The sequence below is a fragment of the Macaca nemestrina genome, chromosome 2 (genome assembly GCF_043159975.1).
Source record: "Macaca nemestrina isolate mMacNem1 chromosome 2, mMacNem.hap1, whole genome shotgun sequence".
NCBI classification, from domain to species: domain Eukaryota; kingdom Metazoa; phylum Chordata; class Mammalia; order Primates; family Cercopithecidae; genus Macaca; species Macaca nemestrina.
The window spans coordinates 106,964,575-106,981,867 of NC_092126.1; the positions used below are offsets into that span (position 1 = coordinate 106,964,575).

General features: G+C 41.1%; 1 protein-coding gene across 3 annotated transcripts in view; it reads right to left on the reverse strand.

Annotated features, from left to right (window-relative positions):
• The window catches only part of LOC105480296 (anoctamin 10), a 257,728-nt gene extending 246,000 nt beyond the window's left edge, over positions 1 to 11,728 (reverse strand). For 2 of the 3 annotated variants that reach the window (XM_011738921.3, XM_071091522.1), the window contains exons 1-2: positions 11,586 to 11,728; positions 1,358 to 1,507 (exon numbers count right to left, since the gene is read on the reverse strand). In XM_011738921.3, coding sequence (XP_011737223.2) covers positions 1,358 to 1,496 — 139 coding nt within the window. In that variant the 5' untranslated portion in view covers positions 1,497 to 1,507; positions 11,586 to 11,728. Of the gene's footprint in view, positions 1 to 1,357; positions 1,511 to 11,585 lie in introns of all 3 variants that reach the window. The other variant, XM_011738922.3, reaches the window with a different exon arrangement.
• Between the last annotated feature and the right edge of the window lie 5,565 nt (positions 11,729 to 17,293).

The window sequence follows — 17,293 nt, forward strand, 5'->3', positions numbered from 1 at the left end:
CCTAATTCCTGAGTCATTGTGGGTATTGTGCAGAGTAAACCAAATTGCATCTCAACTTCCTTCCCTGTCAGCTTAACTTTTGGCTTTCTCAAATCTGACAAGTCAATAACTATTCAGCCACCTGTTTCCTAGCTTCCAATTTTTGCTGCTCTTATATCTTTTCTTTTTATTTTTTTGGTCCATGTGACTTTGGTCTTTTATATATTTTTTTTTTATTATTGTCAATTTAATAGCAGGTTGGAAGAGAATAAAAGTAAACATGAGTATAAATCCACTCCCTTCACCTGGAAGATGCTGAACACTTTTTTGGGAAGATGTTTTATGATCGCCCAAAAAGTGTGGAAAGATTCCCATCCCTTCCCTGTGTGTCCCTGGAGGCACACAATCGGCAAAAAGACGGCGGGGAATACACTGGAATCTTTCACACTGAAACACTATATAATTCTTAAATCACAAAAATTTTAAAGAGCAGACTTAAGATCAGTGAAATGCTCACATTTCTGCAAGCAAATACTCTTGTTTTTAAATTTCCTTCTGGTTCAACTATTTGAAAAAAATTTTAATTCCACTTTGATTCCAATTTTATTCCTAAGAAATAACTTCAGTTTATAGTAACAGTTTTGTGTTTTTTTTGTTTTTTTTTAAGAGTCTAAGTCTAGTCCAGTGTTCAGAGACTCTGTGCAGACTAAGGTGTTGTTTTGTATAGTTTACAAAATATTTGCTCATGTAAAACACTAAAACACCCGCTGCTTTCTCACCCAGACTGGGAACCCATGTCACCTTTCAAGAGAAGGCTAAACCTTGGCATCTGAAGTCATTCCTTGCCACTGCAGAAAGTACTGCCACAGTGTCATCTAGCCCTTCCCTTTACTTTTACAGTAAATATACACGATTCATTTGTTCATGCCATGCATTGCTTTTTGACAGCTCTTCCAAGTACTTTTCTTATTTTAAATTTCTTTCTACCCTGATGGTAACATCTTTGCAGGCAGAGACTATATTTCTCTCTCCCTTAGTACTATAACTGGCACACAAAGAGCATACAATAGATACTTGTCCATTCATTTGACAGATATTTTTTAAGCACCTACTATGCACCAAACACTGTAGCAGGCATACTATTTAGAGCTGTGAAGAAAACCACTCATGCTGCTTTCAGTTTCATGGGAACTTAAAGCCTCCTGTTGATTTAGGACCTCCTTTCAAGTCCCAGACATAATAAAAGGCAAAAAATTTAACATTAGTAAATAAAATATATCAATGAAAATTATAAAACACATTTGCAAACACATTTTTAGTGACTAAGCATACAGTGTGGGAGGCCAGACTAAGTCTGAGTAGTGACTATTTTACTCACCTCCATCTTTTTTTTTAGCTATAATTCTGTTTTTCAGCCATTCTTTGGTTTCTTCTTTGACATCCTCAGCAAGTTCTATGACCACCAAAGGCGTGAAAGAACTCTCAGAAGTATTCAAAGCTGATAAGGTCACTTTCATCTTTGACAAATCTGCTGAAAATTAAAATAAAGAGTGAAAATGGGTTGTTATTATGAAAGAGAAATATGCTATAGACTTCCATTTTCTCTCAATTATACCTAATTCTGGCTTCCAAGATCAAAGCAAATTTCTCATGATTCAGATGGGTTATATGACAGACTCAACCAATGGTTCAAAGTACATGTGTGAGCCAAGCTTTGGAAAGAACGCCATCCTTTTCTATAAGCAGCTCAGAATGTAGCAGAATAGACATTTGTGTAAATGAAGGATAACGATGTAAAATGTGCTGTCACACAATAAGTATTTTCAAAGAATGTGGCATCTGAACAGGATTCAGAGGAATGAATAGGAGTTTGCCAGATATACAATGAGAGGTATCCTAAGTAGACAAAATTTTATTTCCCTAGAAAATTATGATGAAAAAACAGCCAAGAGGCTCAGAGAAATACAAATGGTTAGGTATGGTTGGAACATTAACTTTGTGTAGGAGGAAAGAAAGGTGGCAATCAGCTGGTATCCAACTAGGGTCCCAGATTACAAAGGAAATGGGCTTTGTCTAACATACAATGGGAGTCACCAATTCATTATGAGCAGGGAACTGATGTAGTCAGTAGGGAGCTATTACAGATCACAAAGGGTCAGCCTAGAGTGTGGGAGGCCAGTTAGGGGGCCATTAAAGTAGTCTAGAAAAAGCTGATACTGGTCTGAACAATGACAATGAAGAGGAAAGGATAGCTGGGGGTTAAATCTATAGAAGCAGACAACTGGGCTGAATATAACTACTAAAAAAAGAAAAAGAAAAAGAAAAATGCTAGTGGGTAATGAGTAGTCAGGGTGTAATTATATGGAACTCTCTACAGTACCCATCTCAGCTAGGCAGAACCACTACTATACATTTCCTCCAAAACTACACATCCTCAAAGTGACACATTAACTATGAACACAAGCCAAGACTTCCACTTCCAGGACAGTAGATTAAAGGGTTCAAACTCTTCTGCTGAAGACAACTAGACAACATACACCCACAGTCACATACATAAATATGTGCATATATATGTGACACCACAAGTGGAAAATTCCACACATAAGTACTTAACACAAAGTTGATCTCACGCACAAAATTATTTAAAATACTATATAACATTACTTTTAGGCTATGTGTGTAAAGTGCATTTGCAACATAAATTTCACGTTTAGCCTTGGGTCCCATTCCCAAGAGATCTCACTATATAAATGCAAATATTCCAAAATCTGAAAAAACCCAAAATCTGAAACACTATTGGTCCCAGCATTTTGGATAAGGAATACGTGACCTGTATTTTTAAAAATTTGTGAATAACAAAAAGCCAGCTAAGCTTGGCATAGTGGCTTACACCTGTAATCCCAGCTATTTTGGAGACAGGCTGGAGGATCACTTGAGCCCAGGAGTTCAAGACCAGCCTGGGCAACATAACAAGACCCTGTCTCTAAAAAAAAAAAAAAAAAACAAGGCAGTGGGAAATAATGGAGTCCAGAAGACAGCTAAGCACTTGCAACCAGTTTCTCTGGAGTCTCTGCTGAGAGGGTAAGAAGCTAAGCAGGGCTTCTGTTGGCCATGGGAGGCTTGGGGACAAAACGTGTAATTAGTAGAGAGCCGATCAAGGAAGACAGTCAGATAAAATCCCCACTTTGAACTGGGACCTGAAAAGGCTACATTCTAAACAGAATAGTGAACGAGAATTAGATAACCCTGATAGGAACTACATTCTAGGTTTGTATTATTAATCAAGAGAAAAGTTAGTACATACGAAACAAAAAATAGTAACAAACAATAGAAACAAACACATAATAGATCCAAATAATGTAGTTGAAAGGACTTTAAAATAATGATCATCTATTCAAAGAACTAAAAGATAAGATTGATAATTTTGGCGAAGAACTGAAAACTATTTTTAATGGAAATTCTAGAATTTAAAAATGTGAGTCAAAATTGAGAACCCAAGGAAGGCTTTATAGAAAATCGGACAAACCTAAAGATAAAAACCAATGAATAACAACACAGGCACAAAGAAAATATCTAGAATTAAGCCCTGAGGACAAAAAAAAAAAAAAAAAAAAAAACAAAGAAAATACAGTAAAAAGAGTAAGAGACAAGGAACTAACAGGGGGAGGTATTAGAATACAAACAATATCTGAAGAGAGACTGACCAAGAATTTCCCAAAGCTGACAAACTATATACCAAGGCACAGATTTAAGAATCTCTATATACCTCCATCAAGATAAATTTTAAAAAGCGTAGTAAATATCAGAAAAGCCAAGAGAGAGAAAATCGTAAAGCAGAAAAATAAAGACAAAATACCTTGAAGACCAATAATTAGACTGAAAGAGTATCTTCAGTGTACCAAGAGAATATTATGGCTACTCCAAAATTATATACTTAGCCAAAATATGCCTCAAGAATAAAAGAGAAATAAAGCTATTTTCAAACATACAAAAATTGAGAGGATTCATCAGCATATTTCCACCAAAGAAAATGAAATGGTATTTGTTTTGTGGTTTTGTTTTGTTTTGGTTTGTTTTTGAGACAGGGTCTCACTCTTTTGCCCAGGCTGGAGTCCAGTAGCATGTGCCACCATGCCCAGCTAATTTTTGTATTTTTTGTGGAGACAGGGTTTTGCCATGTTGCCCAGGCTCATCTCGAACACCTGGGCTCAAGTGATCCTTTCGCCTTGGCCTCCCCAAATGCTGGGACTTCAGCTTCAGGTGTGAGCCACTGCACCTGGCCTTTTTTTTTTTTTTTTTGAGACAGGGTCTTGCTCTGTCACCCAGGCTAGTCTGGAGTGCAGTGGTGTGATTGTGGCTCACTGCAGCCTCAAACTCTGGGGCCCAAGCAATCCTCCCACTTCAACCTTTCAAGTAGCTGGGACCACAGTTGCGTGCCATGACACCCAGCTAATTTTTTTATTTTTGTAGAGATGGGATTTCCCTGTGTTGTCCAGGCTGGTCTCAAACTATCCTCAATCCTCCCTCCTCAGCTTCCCAAAGTGCTGGGATTGCAGGTGTGAGCCAGTGTGCCCAGCCAAGAGTGTTAAGACAGAAAGAAATGATTGCAAACGATCTGGCATCTAGAACATAGCAATCTCATATTTAGTGAACAGACAGCATTTGTAATATAGGAACTCCCCTACTGCCTTTTAAATTTAATTTCTTCTTTACTAAATTTCTCTTTTGTTGAATTTCTCACTACATATAAGACACTTTCTAGGTACCTACATACAAAATTCTACGTAATCTTCCTAAAGCCCTATAATTTATACTTTAAAAACCAAGAGGAAAATTGAATGAAGAAGTTACTTTGTTAAGCTCATAGTAAGCAAGAAGTTAGTTTCCCATGATATACAGCTTAAAATTAGAGAAAACAGAGTCATTAGAGATATCCAAATTCTATGTTTTTTCCTACTAAATGAAATCTTAATTTTGAATTGTCTACCATACAACTCTGTTGAAGATGAGCTAAACAGTTCAAGATAAAATGACAAAGTGAAACCATATTACAGAATCTTCTGACCTAAAGCAAAATTAAATATATAAAACAAGTAACACAGTGCCCAAATATTAATAACAAAAAATAGTCAGCAGCCAAAGAGTAAACCTCAAGCCAAAATCATGACCAACTGAAGACAATACCAACAATGAACTGATAACAAAGGATCCTTCTGACAATTTGGAGAATTCCAACCATTTACGGTCATGCATCACTTAATGACAAAGACAGTTCTGAGAAATGGGCAGTTTCACTGTTGTGGAAACATCATAGAGTGTACTCATACAAACCTAGATGGCATAACCTACGACATACCCAGGCTATACAGTATAGCTTATTGGTCCAAGGCTACAAACCTACACAGCATGTTACTGCACTGAATCCTGTAGGCAACTGTAACACAATAATATGTATTTGTGTATCTAAACACAGAAAAAGTACAGTGAAAATACAGTATAAAAACTTAAAAATGAATACACCTGTATAGAATATTTACCATGAATGAAGCTTGCGGGACTGGAAGTTGCTCTGGGGGAGTCAGTGAGTGAGTGGTGAGTGAATGTGAAGGCCTAGCACATTATTGTACACTACTGCAGACTTTATAAACACTGTACATTTAGGCAACACTAAATATATTTTTTTAAGTTTTTTCCAATAATAAATTAACCTTAGCTAACTGTAACTTTATAAATTTTTTGATTTTTTGACTTTTGTAATAACACTTGGGTAAGACAGAAACACACTGTACAGCTGTACAAAAATATTTTATTTATATCTTTATTCTAGAAGCTGTTTTCTACTTAAATTTTTTTAATTTTTAAACATTTTTGTTAAAAAACTAAGACACAAATACATTAACCTAGGTCTACACAGGGTCAGGATCGTCAATATCACTGTCTTCCACCTCCACATCTTGTCTCACAGAAAGGTCTTCAGAAGCGGTAACACACATGGAGCTGCCATCTCCTATAACAATGCCTTCTTCTGGAATACCTCCTGAAAGACCTGCCTGAGGCTGTTTTACAGTTAACTTTTTTTAATATAAGGAGGAGTACACTCTAAAATAATGATTAAGAGTATAGTATAGTATAGTATAGTATAGTATAGTATAGTATAGTAAATACATAAACCAGTAAAAATGGGTTCATTATCATTGTCAGGTATTATGTACTGTACATTACTGTATGTGCTACTTTTATGCAACTGGCAGCACAGTAGGTTTGTTTACATCCGCATCACCACAAACACATGACTAATGTGTTATACTACGATGTCACCAGATGACACAAATTTCTCAGCTCTGTTATAATCTTATGGGACCATGATATATGCAGTCTGTTGTTGACCGAAATGTCATTATCCAACACATGACTGTACATGCAAGTGTCTGCAAATTAATCTTTATAACACTGTCAGGCACAGAGAAACAGCTAGACATTTTAGTAGATTGCTGAATTAGACTTCAATAAACTCTAGAAGTATACCAATTTTATTTTATGAATACTAAATACGAGTAATCCTCAATAACTTATTTAATGGCCAATTAATAAGTAGTCCTTACCAATCTGTAAAAATGAAAGCCTATGAAATTGTATCCTATTGACTGAAATGAACCCCAAAAGAACCTGCATTTTTAGGATAACTTCAGGAGAATATCAAGAGAATCTTCAAGACCTTATTTAGAGTTTCTTGTCTAGTTCTCTACCCAATCCTTTTTCCTTCGTTCCTGTGGCAGAGATTTGAGCTATCCTCTGAAATCCACTCTCCCTTTCCTTGTCTAAGTACACGGCTAGGCTACATTTTCCACACAGTTGGAGTTAGGTGAGCATGGGACTAAATTCTAGACAATAGTATGTGAGCAGAAGTACTCACAACTCCAGACGAAGATTTTTAAGGGAGTGGTTCTATCTCTCCACAATGTTTTCTTTCCCTTTCCATGGGCCCTTGGGATACTGGGGAGATACAACACAGGAAAGTATGGCTTCCTAAATCAGAAGGAAGTTAAGCCACCCACCAATCCAGAATACCTGCCTTGAACAGTTACATGAGTGAGAAATCTATTATGTTTGAGCATATTACATGTGTCAGGATTTAAACAATACAGCAGTCTAGCTTACTCTGATTAATAGCATACAATCCCTCTGTCTTGTTTTGTTCTAGTGGTTTGGACTTTGGTTAATTATGTCTATTAGAATTGGTTAAGAGCTTAATCTCTGGAGACAGACAGACATAAATTCAAATTCAATTCATGACCTCTCAGTTATGTGACCTTAGGCAATTTATTTATCCTCTTCTGTAAAGTGGGATTAATAAAAGTACATGCGGCCGGGCGCGGTGGCTCAAGCCTGTAATCCCAGCACTTTGGGAGGCCGAGACAGGCAGATCACAAGGTCAGGAGATCGAGACCATCCCGGCTAACACGGTGAAACCCCGTCTCTACTAAAAAATACAAAAAAACTAGCCGGGCGAGGTGGCGGGCACCTGTAGTCCCAGCTGCTCGGGAGGCTGAGGCAGGAGAATGGCATAAACCCGGGAGGTGGAGCTTGCAGTGAGCCGAGATCCGACCACTGCACTCCAGCCTGGGTGACAGAGCGAGACTCCGTCTCAAAAAAAATAAAATAAAATAAAATAAAAAATAAAAGTACATGCCACACTGAATGGTGTGACAGGAAATGAGAGACATGTACAGCACAGTGCTTGCCACATCGTAGGCATGCAACAAATGGTAACCTTTTTATTATTGGCTACTAGTATAAATAGAATATTAAAACTCTGCAATTAAACTTTCTTCAGAGAAATTCTAGTCAACTCTGATCAAGTTTCCAGCTCTAACCAGCAAGGACAAATACGATAAGTCTGACAGTAAGTAGCCATAGGGTAGAGGTAGTCTATCTAGTGTGTCAAAGATACTCTTGTTGGAATAGCCCAAACTTGCTGTTAAAAAATAATAACAACACTTTTAAATGCACAAAAAACAAAACGCTTCCATTTAAATTCAAAGTTATCATAGACTCTTTCCTTGGTTTCCAGAATGCTTTATTATCTTGATTCTCTCCCTTCCTCTAGAATCTCCTTTACCTTCTGGCTTCTCCCAACACTATCTGCAAAAATATGCCCAAATCATTTCTCCTTTGAGTGCAGTGGAACGAAGAAAATTAAATATAATATATATATATATATATATGCCCAAGAAACAATCCCAAGACTTTTGCCTTCTTTCTATATTATTTCTCCCTCTAAACCCTCTTTCTTTCTCTTAAATTCAAACTCTAACCTCTGTCTTGCTGTCTTTGTAATCTGTCGCTAGTTTTGTCTTCTAAGTTGAGCTCCCTCAGGAGTTTCCAACACTGTTATCGCACTAACACTTGTCTCAATAAAACCAAAACTAATCATAAACTTCTCCCCAGCCTCAGCTTCCTTCCCAGTTTCCCTAACTTTCTCAGGGACACCACGTTCAGCTCTGTAACGAAGCTTGCAAAATAGTGGAGCCAACCTGGAGACATACAAATGGAGTCAGTCACTTAAGGCTTAAAGGCCTTGCTCTAAAATGTTTTTCAGGTGACCCTATCTAACCCAGTGATTCTCAACCAGGGCAATTTTCAGACGTTAGACATACTTATTCTAACTGTGCACTTCATACAAGCTTTAATGACTCCAAAGTACAAAGGTAAATCAAACTCAAGGGAACAATCACAAAGGAAGTGGCCAACACTGTATAACATTTTTCCTTTCTTCAGTAGAAACCATAATCTTGCGGCAATCTGATTAAACAGATTCAGGATATCTTGCTTGAACCATTCAACTTTTTTTTCCTCTAACAGAGCTTAGGTATTGTCAGGGGCAAAAAAGGTCTTCTAAGTGAATGTTGGATTAAAATTATACTCCAGGCTAGGGGTGGTGGCTCACGCCTATAATCCCAACACTTTGGGAGGCAGAGGTGGGTGGATCACCTGAGGTCAGGAGTCTGAGACCAGTCTGGCCAACATGGTGAAATCCCATCTCTACTAAAAATATAAAAATTAGCCAGGCATGGTGGCAAACGCCTGTAATCCCAGCTACTCGGGAGGCTGAAGCAAGAGAATTGCTTGAACCTGGGAGGCAGAGGTTGCAGTGAGCCAAGGTCGTACCACTGTACTCCAGCCTGGGTGACAGACAAAGACTCTGTCTCAAAAAACAACAACAACAAAAAAATCAAATTATACTCCAAATGTATCAGGAATGCTATTGAAAAATACCAGCCAAATCAATATTCAACATGCTAGGTTCAACGAAGGAAATCAGTTCAAGACAAAATCTAGTGGTCACCTAAAATAGCTAATAATGCAGTCAGAACACTTAATGCATAAAAATTCTGGACCAGACAATGGGGGACACATGTTTTACAAAAGGGAACAATGTGTAAAATCAATGAAGCAAGAATAAAGACAGCATGGGAAAAGAACAATAAGAAGACTGGCCTGACCAGAACAGAGGGCTACGTTTTATTAGATGCAGCCATTTAAGGATAACAAATGCTATAGTTTACATCTGATCCAGTGGCCAGTACATTCTTGTAGGTTTCTGAGCAGAGGATTTTGTGTCAGAGTAATACGAATCTCAGTAAGTAAATCTATTGCGTGAGAATATGGGTATTCTTTGTGGTATTCTTTTAACTCTCCTGGCTGAAATTTTTCATAATAAAAAGCTGGTGGGGAAGAATATTAACCTACCAGTAGAATACAGAAGCTGAGTTCATCACTTTCAAAATGTAAATACCAAATATAATAAACACTTATCATGTGCTTACTATGAGCCAAGCCATGAGAGTCTAAAGGTACAAAGGTAAATAAAGTCTACATCTTGCTTTTGAGGAGCCCTTAGTCTAGTAGCAGAAGCAAGCACACATCAAATTATTCTAACACATGGGCTAAGTACAGTACTTATTGTAAGGTGGAAAGAAAAAGCAAAAGTATGAAGTAACATGACATTATTACCCCAATTATGTAACAACACTACCCTAATTTTGTGTACATTCATATACACAAAAATACAAAAATTAGGAAGAAATGCATCAAAATGTTATTACATGTGGCAAAACTACAGATTTTAATTTTCATCCTTATACTTTTCTCTGTCTTCCAAAGGTGTCTACAGTGAAAAAAGTTGGCCAGGCGCGGTGGCTCACGTCTGTAATCTCAGCACTTTGGGAGGCCAAGGTGGGACGATTACCTGAGGTCAGGAGTTGATGACCAGCCTGGCCAACATGGTGGAACCCCATCTCTATTAAAAACACAAAAATTAGCCGGGCATGGTGGCGGGCGCCTGTAATCCCAGCTACTCGGGAGGCTGAGGCGGGAGAATCGCTTGAACCCGAGAGGCGGAGGTTGCAGTGAGCAGAGATTGTGCCACTGCACTCCAGTCTGGGTGACAGAGCAAGACTTCGTCTCAAAAAGAAAAGAAAAAGAAAAGAAAAAAGTTTAAATGGGTTTAAGTGCACATACACCCCAATTTACCAAGCCTTTTCTATGCCCTTCCATTATTTTAGAGCTTTCAAATTTCATTCATCTGCAATTCTACGATTCTTTCAGCAACAGCTGTTCAGAACAGATGATTTACTTTCCACATTGAATTTTAAACTGTTTATCATGCAGAATGGGCCCTTAGAAAACATCTAGTCCTCTAGATTTGTATGACTTTAAATTAAAAGTCGACACTACAAAGTGGATTTAACCGCTTTAAACCCCACGGGATTAAACTCCGCAGGATTTAAGGCAATATGATACAACTGTGTCCTGAGTCTGAATAAACCTCAGCTGCACTTTTTAAGTCTGGGATCTCCATACACCGTTTTGTTGGAATACAAGGTTTTACAGAAGGCAGCGCACACCAATGCTGGTGCTGTGAAGGCACCCAGAAAATCAGACGCTGCCTGTAGGGGAGAACCCCATTCCATCCACGTTTCTCAGGTGTCCCAGGTACCAGCCAGACAGGTATCTATTATTTAAACTGCACAGTATGTCCCAGTCAAAAGCCTGGAAACCCAATCACCTCGATGTGAGCATTATCCTGCAAGCCCGCTCCGGCCAAACCCACTTGGAGACAGCCTTGCCCGCCCTGATCCCGGACTGCCCAGGAAGCAAGAATCCCGGGACCCCGAGCTGGCCCTTCTAAAAACCACCCTTCACTCCGCTCCGCCAACTACCCCACTCACTGCCTCCTTCCCCAGAGCGCTGAGGCCCCTAACATCCCCCACCCTGACTCCACCAGCCCCAAATTTCAGCCTCATCGCGCGTCTCTCAGGACTCAAACCCTCGCCCGAGACCCATATTCCCTCTATAAACCTCTCCCCTCCCCTGCGACGTCCACTACCCGCAACACCTTCACTCATCCCTGCCCCCACAGCCTCTGCGCCTATCCTGGTCCCACTTCCCATCCCCAGGGGTGCCGGCACCGGGAGGCGGCCCGGGAACGCAGGGCGGCGGCCGGGAGGAACTCCTGGAGCCTGCAGTGGCCGGGGCTCTGTCGCTGCACGGAGCCGGGCACTGCCGCCGACAGCTGGGGGTCCGAGGTGCCCTTCCCCACTCACCGGCCGCCGCAGCGCTCCACGTCTTCGGGGGCTGGCCAGAGAGCCGGCGAGAACCGGAGGCCGGGCAAAAGAGCGCCGGGTGTGGGGGGCGGGCCAGGCCAGTGGGGCGGGCGCTGCCGAGCGATGGGCGTGGCGGACGCGGCGGGGCCTAGACGCGGTCACACGCAGAGGGGGCGGGGCCGCGGCGGGAGAGGCGGGGCCTCACTGGGCGGTCGCTCCGGGAGGGGCGGAACCGCGGTGGGAGGGGCGGGGCCTCACTGGGCGGTCGTCGTGGACGAGAACCCAGACTGGAACCGGTCCGAAGAAACAAAAGGCAGCCCTGATTGGGCTGTCGCCTGGAACGGAGCCCAGGCCGGGAGAAAGGGAGGGGCGTACCTAACGTACTGTAGCACCCTTCGAGATCCGGAAGGCAGCGGGAGAGGCGGGGCCGAGAAGGGAGAGGACTGGTTGGGCTGTCACTCGGAGCGGAGGCGGCACGCCGCTGGGCTCTCCAACCCAGAGCGGTCGGGGCGGGGGAAAGGAATACGCCCCTTCACATTTCCCTCTTCCATCTCTTAAAGACCAGAACCTAATTTTCTGGTCACTTTCAGGTATAAGAACAAGTCTCATTTTAACTGTAGCTCACTTTCAAGTTGTGAAAAACGCAGATCCTTTTATAATTAAAACCTAACATCCAACCACAGCCAAATCCCTTTCGGTGGTTTATAGGGTTTCCCAGTCCCTTACCTCTATGAAAACCTCTTTTACTCTCCTACTTGCTCCTCACCAGCCACACTGGTACCCTTGTTCCTCCTAGAACTCGCCAGACACCTTTCACCTCCAGGCCCAGGGTCTTTGCCCCAGCCATTCCCTCTGCCCAGAAAGCTCTTCCCTCGGATAGCTGCTTGGCTCACTTCCTCACCTCCCTTGGTTTTTGCTGGGCTTTCACTTTCTCCCTGAGGCCCTTTCTGACCGTCCTACTTAATACCTGTTCTCATCTCCTCCCCACCCCACCATTTCCTTACCTGCTCTCCTATTTCTTTTGTCCACCACGCTTATTGACTTTTTGTTGTTGTTTTGAGATAGAGCCTCGCTCTGTCACCCAGGCTAGGGTGCAGTGGCGCAGTCTCGGCTCACTGCAACCTCCGCCTCCCAGGTTCAAGCGATTCTCCTGTCTCAGCCTCCCGAGTAGCTGGGATTACAGGCGCGCACCACCACGCCCAGCCAATTTTTGTATTTTTTGTAGAGACAGGGTTTCACCACGTTGGCCAGGCTGGTCTTGAACTCCTCACCTCAGGTGATCCGCCTGCCTCCGCTTCCCAAAGTGCTGGGATTACAGGCGTGAGCCACTGCACCTAGTCGGCTTTAAGTGTTTTTAGTTACCCAGGGTCTACCACAGTCTGAAAATAGGTGAGGCCAGAACAATAAGATATTGGGAGAGAGAGAGAGAGACCATATTCACCTTTTATTACAGTCTATTTTTATAATTTTTCTATTTTATTATTATTCATTGTTGTTAATCCCTTACTGTACCTAATTTATAAATGAAACTTTATCATAGTATGTATGTATGTAAAAACATAGTATACATAGAGTTTTATACTATCCTCAGTTTCAAGCATCCGCTGGGGATCTTGGAATGTATCTCCCACAGATAATGAAAGATTACTAATCCCAATGTTTAGAACAGTGTTAGGTCCGTAGTAGACATGCAATAACTCCGAAATGAAAAATTAAAAAAAAATGAATGAACCCTTTCTGCCTCCATACATCCAGCTTTGGCCAGATCAATGCCTCAATAAACTGTAGTGGGGAGAAGGCTGGTCTGTTCTTTACTCCCCACCCTTTTCTGGGTCTTCCAGGTTCCAGCCAGGAGGCAGGGAGACTAAAAGAAAGGAGCAGAAGACTAATTACTTGGTAGGAGCAGTTTGTCACTCATTCTAGACCCCTGATGCTATCATGGCAGCTCACAACGTTATTAACCAGTTCTCTTGCGGCTATCTTTTTGTAGGTCCTGTGTGGTTATGTCCAGAGGTTCTGTCTTCTGAAAATCAGGACAAATTATTTATGAACTTCAATAAGTTTAGACATGAATTACTCCTTAGACTTTTGTTTTTAAATCGTACTCTTCCTATCTTCTAATCCTTCAACTTATGGCCATCCTCCATATAACTTTATTTTCTTATATTTATGTGGCTGCAGGAATGAGGAAAAAACTGAATGGGAATATAAACCTCCTTTTCTCTTGGATAATCTTATTTCACCTCCACAATTAACAAAGTAAAACTTTCTGTTAAGTATAGCAGATTGTTGGACAACATAAATGGCAAAACTGAGTTAATAACATAGATCCCTATATAATAGTCCCCTTTATCCACTTCTCAATACCCCTACTGGATGCCTGAAACCACAGATAGTACTGAACCCTGTATATATTATGTTTTTCGACCTGATAGCCTAGATGGCCACTAAGTGACCAACAGGTATGTAGCATTGATATAGTTTGGATTTGTGTCACTCAAATCTCATGTTGAATTGTAATCTCCAGTATTGGGGGTGGGGCCTGGTGGGAGGTGATTGGATCATGGGGGTAGATTTCTCATGAATAGTTTAGCACCATCCTCTTGATGCTGTCCTCGAAATAGTGAGTGACTTTTCACAAGATCTGGCTGTTTAAAAGTGTGTGGCATCTTGCTCTCTCTCTGTTGCTCCTGCTCTGGCCATGTGATATGCCTGCTCCCCCTTCACCGTCTGCCATGATTTTAAGTTTCCTGAGGCCTTCCCAGAAGCCAAGCGGATGCCAGCATCATGCTTCCTGTACAGCCTGCAAAACCACGAGCCAATTAAACCTCTTTGCTTTACAGATTACCCAGTCTCAGTTATTTCTTTATAGCAACATGAGAATGGACTAATACAAGGACCTACAGTATGGATACACTGGACAAAGAGATGATTCACATCGCAGGAGGGATGGAGTAGGACAGTGCGAGATTTCATCACAATACTCAGAATGGCACACAATTTAAAACTTATGAATTGTTTATTTCTGGAATTTTCCATGTAATGTTTTCTGCCCTCGGTTGACTGAAGGTAACTGAAAACATGGAAAGAGAAACTGTGGCCAAGGGGAACAATTGTATCAATTACCTATGACTGCATGTCAAACAATTACACAGAATTAGGGATTCCTTTCTCCACTTGTCTCTTTTTGGGTATTTCCTCCATGTTCTCTCTGGCTACCAAGAGTCCCTTTTCCCAACTCCTCTGTCCAGAAGAACAGGTTTTCTCCCAGGTGACTGTGTCACTGTACCACTGCAGGGCAGATCCCTGACTGGGAATGGCTTCAGGGAAAGGGAGGGAGAGAAAAAAGGAATCAGCAGTTTCCACCACTTTCTCTAGCTTGCAGTAGCCTTTTTTCCTGGTCCTGTGGCTACATGGTCAGGCTTCTCTTGGACATTTTGCTGACAGTGTCTGGTTGACAATTCCCAATTCATCTATCCTTGGATCAAAGCCAAGAGATAGAGGAGAAAAAATAAAAACAGGAATCTCACTACTCCTGTATCTGTCTTTCTTCAGGCTTTGAGTTTCCTGCCATCACAATCCACCTGCTATTATTACTTTTCAGAGTCCTTGGATAGTTGTTCTTTGTATATTATTTAGAGATTTTAGTAGTGATCAATCAGTAGGAGACATGGGTGGCAGTAGACTTACTCTATTTTGGTCAGAAATGGAACTCATCAATCTAATAGATGAAAAAACATTTTAAGTCATATTTTTCTTATGACGAGTGAGTTTGAGAGCATCTTCTCAGGTTAAAGAGACATTTGTCTCTCATTTTCTGTGAATTATCTATTTACATATATTGTCTAATTTTCTATGTACAGAAACTCTTTATATAATAGTACAGTCCTTTATCTTAGATATGATTGTCAAAACTTTTCCTCAGTTTGTCATGTCCTTTGATTTCTCTTATGCTATTTTGTTTGTTTGTTTTTGTTTTTGTTTATTGGTCATGAAAACTTCTATTTCTAACTGGTCAATTTTACCAGGCTTTTCTTTTACTACTTACTATTTCTGGGTTGTATCGTACTTAGAAAGACCTACACCTCTCTCTCTCTTCAATTACTTTTTTTTTTTTTAAACAGGTCTAGCTCTGTTGCCCAGGCTACAGTGCAGTGGCATGATCTAGACTGACTGCAACTTCTACCTCACAGGTTCAAGTGCTTCTCCTGCCTCAGCCTCCCAAGAAGCTGGGACTACAGGCGTGAGCCACCACACCCAGCTAGTTTTTGTATCTTTAGTAGAGTCGGAGTTTCACCATATTGGTCAGGCTGGTCTCAAACTCCTGACCTGAAGTGACCCACTCACCTCGGCCTCCCAAAGGGCTGGGATTACAGGCATGAGCCACCACGCCTTGCCCAATTACTTTTTAAATTCTTCCACGGTTTCTTGTTTACATCTCATTATGTTATGTTCTTTACTTTTTTTTTTTTTTAGACTGAGTCTCACTGTATCACCCGGGCTGGAGTGCAGTGGCATACTCCTGGCTCACTGCAACCTCTGCCTGCCAGGTTTAAGCAATTCTCGTGCCTCAGCCTCCCGAGTAGCTGGGATTACAGGCATGTGCCACCACGCCTGGCTAATTTTTATATTTTTTTAGTAGAGACCGGGTTTCACCATGTTGGCCAGGCTGGTTTTGAACTCCTGACCTCAAGTGATCCCTCCCAAAGTGCTGGGATTACAGGCATGAGCCACAGCGCCTGGCCATGTTCTTTACTTTTAAAATTTGACCAATCAGGAATTTATTTTGATGTGAGGTAAGTGGAATGGATCCAACTTTATATCTTGATAGCTGCACATTTTTCCAACCCCATTTCATTGATAATCCATATTTCCCCCTACCGATTTTAAATGCCACCATTATCATATACTAAATTTCCTTCCCTATTTATGAACTTTCTATTCTATCTTATTAATCTGTTGGTTTATCACTGTACCAGAATCATAAGATTTTAATTTTTGAATCTTCATAATACTTCATTCTTTATCTTTAAACTCTACAATACAATCAGAAAAGTCAACCCACCCACCCACCCAGAGGTTCCTGTATCTCGAATTGCCTTCATAACCACCTACAATAGCAGCCGCTGAAGACTCACTGTCAATAAATTGTTCATCCAAGGTGACCACGTAATTTCACTGTTCATCCAAGGTGATAATTTACATAATTTTTCTTCTGTATGCTTAGATTCATAGCATCCCATTTTCCACTAAGTGACAAGGCCACCATCCACCATTGTCTTCAAACCCAGCCAGTCCCAGATTCCCAGTTTCAGGGTCTGATTTCTGCAACCACTTCCAATACCAAACTTGGCAGTCAAATTTCAGTGCAGAAAACAGAAATCACTGTGTGTATTTTACACAGGAAGATATTTAATAAAGAGAACTAAGTTCTTACCAAATCGGTGGAAGGCCTGAAGAAGCAGCTCTGGGATGGACATCTTGGAGTGAACAACTCTACTGGGCCAGTCTACCAAGGGAGCTGCTCAGTCTGAGGCCACTGGAGCCAGGCTAGGCCTGGAACCAAGGCCATGGCCTGAATGTGGACACCTTAATCTGTGATCTGGGGATTTCTGAGTTTGATCAAGAGGCTGCCACAGTCACTACTGCTTCTTAACACCCAGGAAGCTGAAGAATAAGGACTGAAACTTGTGACAAAGAAGCCACAA